The 16,760-nt window shown below is 38.7% G+C and overlaps 1 protein-coding gene across 3 annotated transcripts; it reads right to left on the reverse strand.

Annotated features, from left to right (window-relative positions):
• Positions 1-593: 593 nt before the first annotated feature.
• Positions 594-16,034, reverse strand: atp6v0a2a (ATPase H+ transporting V0 subunit a2a). 3 transcript variants are annotated; one of them, XM_060895668.1, is made up of 21 exons: positions 15,835-16,034; positions 13,920-14,072; positions 12,556-12,634; positions 12,288-12,385; positions 10,395-10,532; positions 10,139-10,236; positions 9,605-9,731; positions 9,425-9,507; positions 9,108-9,201; positions 8,427-8,639; positions 7,874-8,024; positions 7,582-7,721; positions 6,048-6,205; positions 5,300-5,390; positions 4,848-4,966; positions 4,537-4,747; positions 3,044-3,163; positions 2,600-2,710; positions 2,111-2,228; positions 1,668-1,839; positions 594-1,331 (listed from the first exon to the last, which is right to left on the reverse strand). In XM_060895668.1, the coding sequence occupies exons 2-21, from the start codon at positions 14,034-14,036 to the stop codon at positions 1,229-1,231; spliced, it is 2,541 nt and encodes an 846-aa protein (XP_060751651.1). In that variant the 5' UTR covers positions 14,037-14,072; positions 15,835-16,034; the 3' UTR covers positions 594-1,228. The 3 variants fall into 3 exon arrangements, with proteins under 3 accessions (XP_060751651.1, XP_060751650.1, XP_060751649.1); XM_060895667.1 differs by having other exon boundaries at positions 13,920-14,113; XM_060895666.1 differs by lacking the exons at positions 13,920-14,072; positions 15,835-16,034 and having other exon boundaries at positions 12,556-13,223.
• Positions 16,035-16,760: the final 726 nt, after the last annotated feature.

Genomic DNA, 16,760 nt, shown 5'->3' on the forward strand with positions numbered 1-16,760 from the left:
TAACATCTTATAACATCTTATATCGTGTCTGATGCCTGAGTCCTTAATTGTGCACTGGACATGCAAGGTAGTTGTGACTACTGTAACAATAAGATCAACCAATTAAGCCTTCAGTCATTTTTATTTGAATTAATAAATGAGTGATATATAAACTACAATTTGCAAAGGGGTTTGTTCAAGCTTTTCTTTCCAAGTCTACTATTTTATAAAGTCTATTTTGTTCACACACACACACACACACACACACACACACACACACACACACACACACACACACACACACACACACACACACACATATATATATAGGTGTGGCATTTTTTAGTAGGTATGCAGCATTATTTTTTTCTTTTTGCTTGTGAGAAGTTATTTGATTTATAAAACAGTATTTACGAAAAATATTGTGATCCCAGACCTTTTTTGAAACTCGAATTAAAATGTGGATCCAATGCAATACAGTTTTCATTATCTATATCGTGATAAAATGTGATAAAATGATAAAATAGGCCATGATTAAAAAACATTGTATCATGACTTGCACATAATTAAGAGTAAGAAATATACCCAGCCGTTATTTATTTTTTTTATTTTTTTTGTAAATTTTCCTTTAATTGCGTACTCAATGAATGAAAAGTTCACTGAATGCATGAATGACAGTTGTATGTAGTTATTTTCCCGTCAGTATGAAGTGTACATAAATTCGATGAGATAAATGTATGAACTGAGACAATGGCTAGCAAAAACTTAGTCTTCATGTCACACGTATAAATTAGAATTTCCATCCTAACGGCAAAAAAGTGCCGTTAGACTTTAACTTTAAACAGGAAGTGAACTCCATAAGCTCTGTATGACTTTTTTTCTACTTACAAAATATGTGGATGCTGTGTGTGTGTGTGTGTTTGTGTGTGTGTGTATCCTTAGTACATGTGACATATAAAACCGTCTATTGCAAAATACTTGATGGCACTTTTAAACTCTGATATGACAGAATTGAATGAAGATGATGAGTTCAAGGTCTAAAGAGAAATAGAAACAGACTGAAGTGTCTGATGGAACCAGCGTTGATATGGACGGCATGAATCAAAGGCAGATTTTAAAAGGGTGACAGAGACATGATGAAGAGTCCGGACGCTCTCTTCGCTCCGTCTGAGCTGAGGTCTGCAACGAGGAAGTCTGTGAGCCACAGAGCTTCATGCTGGACGAGCTGAAAAGCAAACCGTTTTTCCTGTCACAGTAATCCTTCCTGCTCGAAGACTGAAGGGAGGAGGGAAAAGTCAAACGGGGTGAATTTGAGCCCTGTACCGCTGTAAAATTTATTCTGAAACTCCACCCTTCAGAAAGAGAGAGAGAGAGAGAGAGAGAGAGAGAGGGAGAGAGAGAGAGAGAGAGAGAGAGAGAGGGAGAGAGAGAGAGAGAGAGAGAGAGAGGGAGAGATTGATTGGGCAGAAAATGAAAGACAGACAGAATTAGAGACAGACAGACAGAATAAGAGAGACACACACAGAAAAGCAGACAGTAAGAGAAAGAAAAAGTAACAGGCAGAGAGACACTCACACAGACAGTTAGAGTGAGAAAGAGAGACAGACAGACAGAGATAATGATAAAAGAAAAAGATTGGAATAAAAAAGAGAGTGGTTGTGTGTGTGTGTGCGTGCACGTGTGTGTACCAGTGCAAGCGCAGTGCATGCAGGAAGGCAGAGAGTCCCTCCATCAGCAGCAGGATGGAGACGGTGAGTAAAGCGAAGACGCTGAAGACGGGAACGAGGAAGATCACACCAAGACGCACGTTTATTCTCAGAGCTACACGCAGGACCATCGTCCACAGAACCTCAGAGAGCTCTAACACGTACACACACAGCAAGACATACTGACACTTAACGTTTTAAATATTGTTCTTAATAATATTAGTAATTGTTATTACTATTATTTATAGCAACCACATTTTCGTGTTTGTGTGTGTGAGTGTGTGTGAGTGTGTGTAGCTTTTTCAAAATAAGCTACAAGCCTTCTCTTTTGTGCAAAAACATAAACATAACCTCACAAATTACTTTTCTATGTGCATGTGCTTGTGTGTGTGTGTGTGTGTGTGTGTGTGTTTGTGTATACTAACGTGCGTGAGCCAGGCTCAGGGCCCACAGACGAAGGTATGACGCTGTATTTGAGATGCAGCCCAGACAGTATTCGATAGTGTGTATGGCCTGGTGTAAAAGGGTATCTCCCAAATCAAACTGCTCACACACACACACACACACACACACACACACACACACACACACACACACACAAATATAAAAGAAATATCATGTTACCTACACTAAAACTAGATTTTTAAAAGTATGCATTCATTTCTGAAAAGAAAGTATAAAGTAGTACAGTTCCAAGCAACATCATATTTATTGGTAACACAGGAGCACAGGGAGAAGCACACACACACACACTCACTCTCTCTCTTTCTCTCTCTCTCTGTTCATCAGAATCAAGAAATGACCCATGCTGTAGAGTAATAGTTAACAGTTATTCTATAACTATAATGATAAAGATGTCCTTCTATTAAAAGATCAATATAATAATAATCAATAATAACATCAGTGTGTGTAACCTGGTGTGTGTTGCTCTCCCTTCCCGTGTGATCCTCCAGACCTTCCTCCTCATCGTGAACTACAGATGGGGACATGTCATCCTCGCTGACACGCCGAACTCTCTCATAACCCTACACACACACACACACACACACACACACACACACACACACACACACACACACACACACACACACACAGAACAATCAGTAAGACACTACTGTACCTAAGAGACAATATTATGTCAATCATGTTTATACAGTGGAATAAACTATAATGTGGTTACTATGAACTCAACTTCAAATTTTAAACGTATTATCTGGCAACCACATCTGGTGACTGTAAGCACATGCATTTTGAACACATACACACACACGTGCACACACACACACACACACACACACACACACACACACACACACTCTCACTCTCTCCCTCTGTCTCTATCTCTCTCTCACACTCACCCTGCGCACTCCCAGGCCCTTGGTGCCATGATGGAGCCAATAAAGGTACAGCGGTTTCCCTAGCAACAGCACGGGCACACATAGCAAAGCCATGACCAGAAGGAACACCTGTAGTGCCATCTGGCACACACACACACACACACACACACACACACACACACACACAATAGTATATAATACAAAGTAAATCAAAGTGTACAGATACAATGTGATCACATACACACAGGTATATAATACAGAGTAAGGTCAGTGTGTACAGATACAATGTGATCACACACAAACACACACAAACAAACACACACACACTAGTTTATAACAGAGTAAGGTCAGTGTGTACAGATACAATGTTATCAAACACACACACACAAACACACACACACACACACACTATTTTATAACAGAGTAAGGTCAGTGTGTACAGATACAATGTTATCAAACACACACACACACAAACACACACACACACACACTAGTTTATAACAGAGTAAGGTCAGTGTGTACAGATACAATGTTATCAAACACACACACACACAAACACACACAAACACACACACACAGGTATATAATACAGAGTAAGGTCAGTGTGTACAGATACAATGTGATCACACACAAACAAACACACACACACTAGTTTATAACAGAGTAAGGTCAGTGTGTACAGATACAATGTTATCAAACACACACACACAAACACACACACACACACACACACTATTTTATAACAGAGTAAGGTCAGTGTGTACAGATACAATGTTATCAAACACACACACACACAAACACACACACACACTAGTTTATAACAGAGTAAGGTCAGTGTGTACAGATACAATGTTATCAAACACACACACACACAAACACACACAAACACACACACACAGGTATATAATACAGAGTAAGGTCAGTGTGTACAGATACAATGTGATCACACACAAACACACACAAACAAACACACACACACTAGTTTATAACAGAGTAAGGTCAGTGTGTACAGATACAATGTGATCACACACTACACACAAACAAACACACACACAAACACAAACAAACACACACTAGTTTATAACAGAGTAAGGTCAGTGTGTACATATACAATGTTATCAAACACACACACACACACAAACACACACACAAACAAACACACACACACACTAGTTTATAACATAGTATGGTCAGTGTGTACATATACAATGTTATCAAACACACACACACATACAAACACACACTATAACAGAGTAAGGTCAGAGTGTACATACTGTATACAATGTTATCAAACTCACACACACACACACACTAGTTTATAAGAGAGTAAGGTCAGTGTGTACATATACAATGTTATCAAACACACACACACAAACACACACACACACACACTGGTATATAATACAGAGTAAGGTCAGTGTGTACAGATACAATGTGATAACACACACACACACGCACACGCACACACACACGCACACGCACACACACTCACACACATGGACACACCCACTCACTTGTCCGGGGTAAAGGGGCGTGGCTGAGTTGGACTGCATGAGGAACATGCTGATGAAGTGCAGGAGGATGCTGGGAGCTGAGCGAGACTCACGTGCTGAGAAACGCAGCCACTTATACACAATGAGACACAGCAGATACCCGAAAAGAGACAGCAAGAAGAGCAGCTCAGGCAGGAAGAGCAGGTAGAGCTTAAAGCGCTGACGGAAGTGTCTGAGAAAATACAGAAGAGATTTAAAAACACATATATACACAGTGAGACAGACAGATACAGAGACAGAACGACAGATGCAAGAGACAGCGAGTGACTCACAGGTGGTTGAAGACACTGAGCACCACGCCGAAGCTCATGTGCAAAACTCCGAGAATCACAGACATCTTCATCTTATACGAGTTCAGAAACGTCAGACGATTCACCGCCATGTTCCAGATCTACACACACGCACACACACCAGTTTATTCACATTTCCAGGTATTTGCCCAGCAATAAAATCCAAAAATGTTTCATAAAAAGACACAAAGAATTCAACCTTGGAAAGATTCACTTTAACTTTCTATATATTCCACATGTTAATAAAAACTATACTTTATTATTAACTAATTATTGTTCATTTCATAGAAGTTGTCATAGTAGTTGATACATTAGCTGATTTAAGACAGTTAAATGTTAATATACTTGAGAGTTTAATTATTCAATTGACACATCAATTAATTTAAGGAGCAAAATCTCTTCATAAAAGTCTTCAGAAATGTCGTATCCCATACCGGATCGATACCCAGTGGATAAGGTCCAGTGAAAACTCCAGATACGTTGGGATCAAGAGTCAGGAAAGGATTCGTCCGTAAAGTCTGATTTCTATATCATGTAGAAACGGAAGAAAAGCGTAAAAGTTTAGAGTTTAGTAGCCGAATTGTTACAGTATTCTCTTGGCTTGATGCTACGTTTTTGTATTAGTATTTTGTATTAGTGTCTTTATGATGGTAGAACATTTACTCCTGCAAGTACGGTAATATGGAGTGGATTAAAAAAAACTAAGATTTTCCATCTTTTAAACCAAACAAAAGAAATCTGGAACAACTCTTTAGGAACACAGGATGGACTTCTTTAATTCAACATAGCTGCTCAGAGCATCAACACTAAAACAAAGGTTGTTAAACTGTATAAACCTACATTTGCTTTAGATCAGTTAACTTATTCGCTTGTAAATTAGGGAGTACAGACTACACAGTTTACAGTTTTGAGCGGTTACAAGTCATCACTCGTCACAGTTAGGTGGCTAACAGAGTATAAATAGTCCCAGTAAAGCAGAACATAGTAAAACAGGACAAACATTATGTTACTGTAGGGGGCGCTATTATATACTATATTGCCAATAGTTTTGGGACGTCTGATTTACATGCAGATGAACTTTAATGACGGTCCTGACAGGTGACCGCAGAATATTTAATAGTGAAGAAATTTTAATGTACTGTTCCACTTGACCCACTTGTCTGTAATGTGTGTGTGCCTTACGTCCACTGCTGTTCCGTGAACATGGCCTTGACGCTCCAGCCCGAGCCAAAGATGTCGAGCGATTTAGAGAAGCAGTCGTTGTAGATGAGTCCCGTGTAGACGGAAAACCCCCCCATCATCAACATGATGTATCGGCCCTCGAAAAACATGTTCCAAATCTACACACGGATAAAAAATAAAAACATATCGTAGTGCTAACTTTTTTATATATATATATATATATATATATACACACACACACATATATATATATTTGCATTCAAGCAGGAGAACTGTGTTAACTTCATATGTAAATGCTCAGTTTTCTGAAAAAATAAATAAATAAATAAATAATTGTCTCAAATCAGGGAGAGAGATTTCAATCCTGTGAGAGTTCCTTCCTGAGCTCAGGTTGCCATAGCGACAAGCACTCACTTCCTTGGCTTTTCTCCGTCCCTCGTCCTGTCGTTGGTTTGTTCCTCAAGTGTGTCCTCATCGGTTAATTTTCTACTTGTAAGTGTATTGTTTGTGTCTTTAGGTCTGAATCATAGATTTCTCTGTTCTGTGTTCCTGGGTTTTTCCACTTCGATAAAATGTACGCATTTGTGCGTCATGATGCATCTCAGTATTGAGGTTACTGAGGCTTCCGTCGGGGATTTCTGGTTTTCTCTCATCTCCCAAAAACTGTGCACTGACTGTGCTAAATTATCTCTAAGAATGAATAAGTGTGTAAATATAAATATGTTTCATTCAGTAAGATCTGTGTAGCATTTCCAGAACTCAATATAAGGGCATTAATCTATTTCTAGACATGTATACTCAGTGTAAGCCTTACATTTTATTAATTCATTAAAAAACCTGGCTTCATTTTTGCTTCTTTTAAGAAATAAATGGCTGAAATGTTAACAACAGAAATCTAGAAATTATATACAGCATTTGGCAGTCACCCTTTTCCTGGGAGATTTACAATTTAGCTTATTTTATACAACTGTGCAATTGAGTGTTAAGACTCAGGGGCCCAGAAGTGGCAGCCTGGTGGACCTGGGATTTAAACTCGCAAAATTGTATGTGGTTTCTTTTCACCTTATAATAGGAAATTGTGTGTGTGTGTGTGTGTGTGTCTGGACACATGTGACTCTAGACCTAAAATAAAGCAGGTACTGAAGATGGATGAATGAATGAATGAATGACAGTTCAGTGTACTTGTAAGTAAGTGGGTGGTGACTGAGGCCTACTGTTTTCACAGCGCTTAAAATTTTAAAACTCAGCTGATCGACTACAATGAAAGTAAAGAGGACATACTGGAAAATTCATCTTTACCCGAACCATATCAGAATATAGCGTATGAACAGGGTATTCAGGTAGATTTCATATGAGTCATATGAGGAATTTTCACACAGCTAAATGCTCCATGCATGTTGGAATAATAAAAACAACACATTCCTGCCACATGAAAATTAAAACACCTTTAAATGGAGGAATTTTTAAAAAATCCACCAATAATAATCAATAATTTTCAGTTCAGTACAGTTTTAATTCAGTTTCCAGCTCTGACCTCATTTCCTGAGTGCCTTCGTTTGTAGTTTTTCTCGTTCAGCACCATCCACAGGGCAAAGAGCGCCATGACGGCACCGTGTCCCAGATCCCCAAACATCACCGCAAACAGGAAGGGAAATGTGATGAGAGTGAAGGGTGCTGTAGACACAAAGCATTTCTGTTGAAATTGTTGATTATAAATGTACATCATTACATGCACTGAATCACATGAGTGCTAGCAGGAATGCGGGTTTAGTCGCTGTGTTGTTAGAGAGGAATAAAAGCACTGAGTTATCATTAGTAGCACTCACCTGGACTGACCTCTCTGTAATCTCCTACGCCATATGCCTCCACGATGCTTTGAAAGCCGCGTGTGAACCTGTTGCTCCTCAACAGCGTAGGCGGTGTGTCTTTACTAGGGATACGATTGACAAACGACGGCACTGTGGCGTCTCCTTTCCTCTGTCCACATTTGAAGAGATCAGTTAACCTTAATGTTCTGTTCAGTGCAAAATAACTCCATGATCTTCTAAACAATAGCAGTAGGACAAGAGGACGATATAACAACAACAATAACGATGTGTACATTTACATTCACAGTTTAACAGATGGTTTTATAAAAAGCCACATACAGAAACACGTTTATATGCTTTTGCTTAAACAGACTGACTCAAATCTATAATTTATAAAAACAGGATCTAATGGATCTGGTAGATAAATGATTACTACATCCAGATTATTTAGCATTTAATTAAATACTCAATCGTGAGTTGAAGCTTCTTATTAACTCCAAAAAATCCACTCCAAGCTCTAGGACATCTGTAATACAAGACACAAAGTGAGTATGTTTGGGTTTTGTCTCACCGAACCCTCCTCCAGAGCCCTCCGCAGGTTGGTCAAGTCATTAACAGGGCACCACACCTCGGCTATGAGACACTTGTTGGTGACGTCGAAGCTGCACAGGTTGAGGATGTGATAGATGGCCTTCATCTTCTTCACCTGCAGCACCCAGGAGTGGGCTGACTCTGAGGCCTTATGGAGCACCTGCTTCAGGTAATCTTCAGTCCTATGAAGCACCTGAAACATACACACACACACACACACACACTTTGTTCTGTCTCTTGATATTAGCAGTTGTAGCAGTGATATTAGCAGCTGTAGCGCCGATATTAGCAGTTGTAGCAGTGATATTAGCAGCTGTAGCGGTGATATTAGCAGTTGTAGCTGTGATATTAGCTGCTGTAGCAGTGGTATTAGCAGTTGTAGCAGTGAAATTAGCATCTGTAGCAGTGATATTAGCAGTTGTAGGAGTGATATTAGCAGTTGTAGCAGTGACATTAGCAGTTGTAGCAGTGATATTAGCAGTTGTAGCAGTGATATTAGTAAGTGTTTTTCACAGTAGCAGAAGCAGTATTACCAGTATGTTAACTATAAGTGTTAGTATTTGTTAATAAGTGTTAGTAGTAAGTGATAATAATGAGTAAGTGTTAGTAATAAGTGTTATAGTAGTTCCTCTAGCATGATGAGGAGTACGTAAATACGTACATTATTAAGATCTTGAATACGTGTTCTTAAGCTGTCCATTATATCTGAACGTTCCTCATCAGACTCTGGGTGAGGATACACATGGCAGTGGTAACTGAAACACACACACACAATGACCACAGTAAGAGAACAATGCAGACCATTTCATAATAGTTCTTCAGCTTCTGCGTGTGTGACTGTGTGTGTGAGAGAGAGAAAGAGAGAGAGAGAGAGAGAGAGAGAGAGAGAGAGAGAGAATGTGTGGCATGTACTAGGATTTGAAATCATTAAGTTCTAAAATCTGTTTTATGACAAAGATGTAAACTCTTCTTACTCACCAGTCACAGATCTTCTGCACTTTCTGTCCAATCTGATCACCCCAGAATGAGATGAGGAAGACCACATTCTTACTCATCTCTCCCTGCAGGATGGAATGGAGGAAAACCATCAATAAAACATGCTGTGTGTGTGTTTATGTGTGTGTGTGTGTGTGTGTGTGTGTGTGAGTGTTCACTCACTGTGTCAAGATCAACCAAATTCTCATCCACCTCGGCGTAGCTGAGAATCGTGTAACCTTTACATACTCGCCACAGCATTCGCTCAAATGCCTCCATCTTTACCCGATGAATCAAACCTGAGACAAACCTAACACACACACAAACAATACAGATGCAAAATTGTGTGCTTAATGTTTTCTACATACACACCTTCATTTTATATTATATAGCGTTATAAAAGATATCAACTGATCAATTTTCTTAAAATAAAGAGTGAATAAAAGATGCTGTGGCTCTGTATTACCCATAATGCACTGCAGTGAAATAAATGTAGCTATGTGATCAGTGCAGCAGCCAATTTAAAATACTAAAATCACATGACGTTCTCTGGTAGCTCCGCCTCTTTCAGTTAGATAGCAAGTTATAATGTTATTTTAGCACCAGGTTTTCTGTTTGTTTTCTGATGTTTATAAAGTCATAATGATGACTCATTTATAACAAACTGCTGTTTGGGACACAGTCGTAGGCAGGAAGTGAAGCTCCATCATCACTTACCCCAGTTTGGCCCCCAGTCTCTGCATGCCGGTGCATCCAGCCACAGACTCTGGCTCTAGAGATGGGAACTCCTCATACTGTGGGCCCAGAGCCTCGTGCTGAACAGGGTGAACAGCACACACGCACACACACACACACACACACACACACACAAACACACACACAGTGCAGTTGACTGAGATTAGAGAATTTCTGAGATATAAGGGGTGGTTTGTGTGTGTGTGTGTGAGTGTGTGTGTGTGCATGTGCTGTTCACCCTGGAGCGGCTGTGCATGAAGGTGTGTGTGATCCTCAGCATATGTGTGTACTCAGTAAGCTCAAGAAGGTTCCGCTGGAGTTTCTCCTTGTTCTTGGCCACCTCACTGAGCTCCACCTCCAAACGTTGCAGCTGCTCCTACACACACACACACACAAATTAATAAATAAATGAATGATGATCATGTGACGTCACGTGACGTGACCAGAATACACGTGAGGCAGTTCCCCTCATTGTGCTGAGTGTTTTGATATGTCACATGTCCATATTGTGCTGATTTCTGATTTTCACGTGACGTCACGTGACGTGACCAGAATACACGTGAGGCACTTCCCCTCATAGGGCCGAGTGTTTTGATATATGACATGTCCATGTTGTGCTAATTTTTGATTTCGCTTATTTTGGGGGTGGGGCTGCACGTGAAGTCACGCGGTGTCAAGTGACGTCATCAGAAAACACGTGAGGAAGTCCCCCTCATTGTTCTGAGTGTTTTGATATGTCACATGTCCATGTTGTAAAAAGTTTTTTGATTTTGCATATTTTGGGGGCGGGGCTGCGGGACAACCGAAAGGCCAGTCAGTACACCAATGTAAAAGTTTGTTCAGAGTATCACCCTAAAGGAGCTGGTCGAGTTTGGTGTAGATAGTTCGAAAGCTTGCCGAGTTATAAACCTCCAAAGTTTATAATGGGAGTCTATGGGAAAAAAGGCCATTTTGAGACCCGGTACCGGAAGTACCGGTACTCGGATCACTTAGAAAAGTAATAGCGCCAAACTTCAGACCAGGGTCTACAACATATCCAAATTTGGTGCATGTGGCTCGAAAGCTCTAGGAGGAGTTTGATAAATTTTTTGATAAATTTTTGTCTAAGCTTAAATAGGAAAACAGAATGTTGGCTTCTACAAAGCGACATAAATACAATATTTTAAGATAAAAGATAAAAGTACAAAGATTTGCGGTATTTAAAAGCAAAATTTTATACAGCATTATATATAAAATAGCATGACAGTTAATTTCAGTACTATACTATATAAAAAAAAATAGAATTTAAAAAGTTATACATATATATATATATATATATATATATATATATATATATATATATATATATATATAGTTATCAATATAAATGTGAAAATAAATGCATCATGAAAACAAACATAAATATTTGTTAGAGAAACATTAATAATATATAGATAATCAAATATCATTAATCCATAATAATTACAGACATGCTGATCATCCTATTCACTTTCTCTCTCTCTCTCTCTCTCTCTCTCTCTCTCTCCCCCCTTCTCTCTCATCCCCACATTAAGCAGATTCACTTCCCTTCACTCGCTCACCCTTTAAATACCACAGACCTGTTTATATCACAAACAATTATTATTATCACATCCTCTATATTATACAGACAACCTGATAACCTCATTTCATAAATTTGTGTTAAATCTTTGGGTCATTTAACAACGTTACAATACAATGTTACACCAGCGTGATGATACAAAACACATGAGAATAAAAACATGGGACACCGCTTCTGTGAAAAAATGTCCAGCTCGCCATGTAAGGAAAAAATCTGATGTAGGAAAGATATGTTTTAAGGCAATATGATTAAAAAATGAAGAAAGGGTAGAGGATAGACAAACTCACTGACAGACAGGCAGACAGACAGACAGGCAGACAGACAGACAGACAGACAGACAGACAGACAGACAGAGAGACAGACAGACAGACAGACAGACAGATAGATAGATAGATAGATAGATAGATAGATAGATAGATAGATAGATAGATAGATAGATAGATAGATAGACATACATGCAGGCAGATGGACACACAAACAGAGAGACAGACAGAAAGACAGACAGACATAAAATGAAAGATCGTTTATTACCATGATCTCTAGCACATGTTTGGGTGCAGGAGCAACAGGACTGACTTCAGGCTCTGGAACAGCGATATTGGCCTTTTTGATTTCCCTTAAAAGGTATCCTGTACACACATGAACACGTACACACACACACACACACACACACACACACACACACACACACACCAAGATTCCATCAGTGACTATCAATTAAAAAACAATTAAATATCAATTGGTTATAATTCGCGGCAGGACAATTACTGACTAGAGCTCAGTAAAGTCGGTGACTTACCCAGAATTCTCTCCATCTCTTCACACCTCTTGATCTCGCTGACGAAGCGGCGCTGGAAGGGGCTGATGCTGGGGTTGAGCTGGAATGACACATTAGCTCTCACCTCACGTCTCAGTCTGGGTTTTTTCCCATTTAAATCAATATCACACAGAGACACCCAGGTGATCTCACCGCCACTGAACCCCAGCATTGTATTGTTACTCTCTATAACACTGTTATAGTGTTCCACTGTGCACCAAGGCTGCATAAAATATGTTTTATTTAAAATTCTACAATACCCACTGATCCTTGTGCCGTAACCATAGCAACAATCATCTAAAGATAACCTCTAAACTTTAGTGAGTTAGCTAAAAAAAAAAAAAATTAAATCTTTTTCAAGTTGTGTGAAGAATCTAATTGTGAAACTATGGTCAGAGCAACTCAATGACTCAATGAAAAACTTTAGCTTTCGAACAGCAGTTGTATGTTATGTCTGTTGATGCAGACACTACAATACCCAGCATGCATCACTCAAACACCTCACCCAACTCTATAGCAATGTCACACACTTTAATGATTTCAGCATGCCAACTTTCAGGAGAAAATGCCAACTTTTGCTACGTTGGTCAAATAAGCGCCTCTTGTTTAAATTCTGTGGCAAAATAAACCTTTTATGAAAGCTAGAATTCAAATGTTATATGATTGTTACCATGGTAACAACTGGAGAGTGATATCTCACTGTCTTCTTGTTGCTTTTTATTAAAACCTGATCATGGCCTGTACAAAAAAAGTGCAAAGGTTACAAAAAAAACATTTACAACTTGTTCACTAGTGAAAAACACAACAAAGCCTGGCTTAAAATGCAATCTGGGATCGTTGTCATGGTTACATTTCATCAGCGTTCCACAGTACAAAGAATATTGATGTAGACCTGTGATTAAATTGTGTCCTAATATAAAGCAATATGTTCTATTTGAAATGGCACGCTATAAGAAGATTGACTGATAGCCACACACACACACACACACACACACACACACACACACACACTCACACACACTGTGACCTACAGGGAAACCACAGAAGGGTATTAATCTGTGGCAAAGCACCGCAGGCAGCCTAGAAAACACAGGCTTTTACACAAATTTGTGCCACTTTCTGTTGATCAATTGATGGGTCATGAACAAGCTGGTTGCTTCTCAGAACTGGGTGCCGTATCCCACAATGCACAGCACTCATACAACAATCGTACGGGTGCAACAATTTGCATACATTATGCATATAATGCTAATCCTGAAGATGAATGACCCAAAATTATATGTATTACCTTCCTTGTAAGGAGCACTCAATAACAGAAGGGATAAAAAGCAGAAGTTTGCACTTACATCTCGGAATTGGACGAGGCCTATCTCCCCGAGCTCGCTGATGCAGTCGTACGCTGAAGCGGACTGCAGGAAGAGCTGTGCCAGGCACATCTCCTCGCTCCTAAAGCTCGAGCCCATCTTACAGCAAACCGGGGGGATAAGACAAAACCTGATCTACACCAGAACAAGGGTGGCCAGATTGGCGTCACTGATTCCTGCAGGGTTGCCAGGTTGGATTAAAATTTTAAACTCACTATTATTACAGGTCAGTACAGACTTTATAACAATAACAAATATGTTTCAGTGTTGTCCTCAACAATGAGGCCTGAAAATAATGTATTTAAATAAAATATGTAAAAATATAGTCATAAGCACAAATAAATAGCCATCAAACAAAACATATTAAGCATCATACATCAGAATGTAACAAAATTCAAATCCAGATTTCTTTTATTGAACTATTCAAATTTCTGCATTTACTTAATAGTGCAAACCTTAAACAGCCCAAACCTTTCTGTCCCAGTTTCCATATCAGTGTTAATGTCACCCACAGTGAAATTGTGATGTTAACGTCAGTCTATAATCCATAGAAGAAACAGCTGAATCAGCTATGGGGGGACGTAAAAGGGCCCCGATGTGATGTCTGAATCCCAAGTGTCCTATTCGTCTTATAACACATCAATATTCTAGGAATATTTAATTATATGTTTTATTCAACTAATAGGATAATTTCAAACAGTATAAACAAATGAATGATTTTCTGCCTGAAGTCTGATAAAATTAGTCAGGACTCTGTTGGCTTTCATAGGGAAGAGCTTTGTTTTACCTTCAGTTCTAAGTGATTTCTTGTCGTAAATATAACTGGACAAAAATTCGCTCCTGTTTTTTTTGTGTCCATGTTGATCATTGAATGTCTTTGTCATGTCCCACTCCACAGTAGGGGGTGATTATGAAGCTCATATGAAAGTAGACACTCATGATTTTAAGAATTTTAGATTTTCATAAGTATTTTTGTTTTTTTTTACCAAAGAAAAATTCCAAAAAATAAAAAAGTCCAAACAAAAACAGTTTGGTTATAAAGTCAAACCCATTTCTGCCCCAAGTGCTTGTTCATAAGCCTCTAAAATTTTAAGGTGTTATATTCAAGCTCTAAAATTCTAAAATCACCAAAACTCAACAGAGTGATTTTGTCCTCTCGCTTTTTATTTTGTCCTGAAACCCCGCCCACCTGGAACACGTCACCACTTAATGTCATATGAACAGCTCTAAATTGATCACTATCATTATTACCACTTTGAGCCAAAAAATGTTATCTATTCTATTTACATGAACGTAACAAATCAATTTCCGAAGATGTATAAATAACTGTTGATTTACGTTAGATTTTATGTTGGGGGGGAAAAAAGTTTTAAAAACACTTTGTAGTATTTTTTCTTGGTTAAACAACAAAGGAATGATTGTCTAACAAATTGTTTGGAAATTTCGTTTTAAAAATTAAAATACTAAAGCAAACAACACCAAAAAAAAACAAACAATTAGAGTTATATATTTTGTTAATTATGCAAATGTGCGCGTGCTTAATTAGGACGCCTCGTTTGCATAAATTTAAAACAAATTAAGAAAAAGTTCCTATATATGATTTCTCGTAGGAATTTCAGCTGAAGACTGATTTTAAAATGGATTGATCACAGATGACAGTGTACACACGTAAACGTCCTGTCACTGTAACTGATTAAAACGCATATCATAATTCTAGGTCTAACAATGAGCCTCTGTGTGATTAATAAATAGGCGCTCGCGCACTAATTGCATTGTGTCTGGGGGTTATTATGATTATATGGTGCAGGGTCCAGCATGAAAGCAGCCTAAAATGCAATTACAGCAAAAACCTTCGCATCAGCATGAGGCCTGAATTAAAGCAGATGCAGTGGCTTACCTTCTCAGAGCTGCACTGATTAATCGATGGCGGTCTGTACCTTTAATTTTTGCCTCGCCATTGAAGCGATGGAAACAAGGCAATGAGAAATCCGTCAGCAACGACAACAACACAGCCTGTGTTTTTACCAATCCGACAAGAAAAAGATCCGAATAAGCAGAGGTGAAGATGCTGAGGGTTTAAAATGCGGCGCGATGGAAAATCTCCCTCCTGTAATGAGCCGGAGCGCAGCAGCTCTGCCTCGGGTTGCCAAATACAACACTATTAACCCTTCCTGAGTTTAAAGGAGAAATGCATGTGCCACTTGCTAGCTAGTATTGCATGTTTGTACGATTTCATAATTCAGGGTTATATGAAAAATCCAGGAACGTTTAAAAAAAAAAAGAAAAAGTATGTCATACCTGCCTGAATACTGGGTGTGGCCTAATATTCTAATGAGCATACATGATTGACAGCACACCAGGCTAGCCTCCAGTCAAGGAGTCTGTGTTTGTGTTATCCGTCCATTTAACTGGAGGAGGAAACCTATATATGAATATATTTCTATAACAGCATGTTTTAAAGGGCTTTATTTCTCTTATCCCACAGCAATGTGCCAGCAATGGTAGTTGTTTACTTATTAAAGAATGTCTCAAGCCCAGTTTTGGTACTTTTAGATCTCTTGAGTGATCATTCCAGAGGCAGATATATATAATCAGTATAAATAAAAATAAAAAATGGCAATAAAATCTCTCAAATCCGCAAAAAAAACATATATGCTTAATTGATACAGATCACTTTTTATACAGTAAGAACATGAGAAACTATTAAACTATTACTATGATAGAAACACGTTCACTTCATACATCCCGAGATTCACATTAAAATAAGTCATGTGTCATAGCCTTATTTTTTTTATTTTTTAGAAAAATCCAACTTCAATTCTT

This window comes from Tachysurus vachellii, chromosome 20 (assembly GCF_030014155.1).
Source record: "Tachysurus vachellii isolate PV-2020 chromosome 20, HZAU_Pvac_v1, whole genome shotgun sequence".
In the NCBI taxonomy this organism is placed as follows: domain Eukaryota; kingdom Metazoa; phylum Chordata; class Actinopteri; order Siluriformes; family Bagridae; genus Tachysurus; species Tachysurus vachellii.

Excerpts from the sequence above, each read along its gene's own strand:
- atp6v0a2a (XM_060895666.1), bottom strand. The coding sequence starts at position 12,802 with ATGCAGCCTTGGTGCACAGTGGAACACTATAACAGTGTTATAGAGAGT. Across the intron at positions 4,748-4,847 it reads CTCAGTGTCTTCAACCACCT|ACACTTCCGTCAGCGCTTTA; the intron begins GTGAGTCACTCG and ends GTATTTTCTCAG. Across the intron at positions 2,711-3,043 it reads AGGGCCTGGGAGTGCGCAGG|GGTTATGAGAGAGTTCGGCG; the intron begins GTGAGTGTGAGA and ends GTGTGTGTGTAG.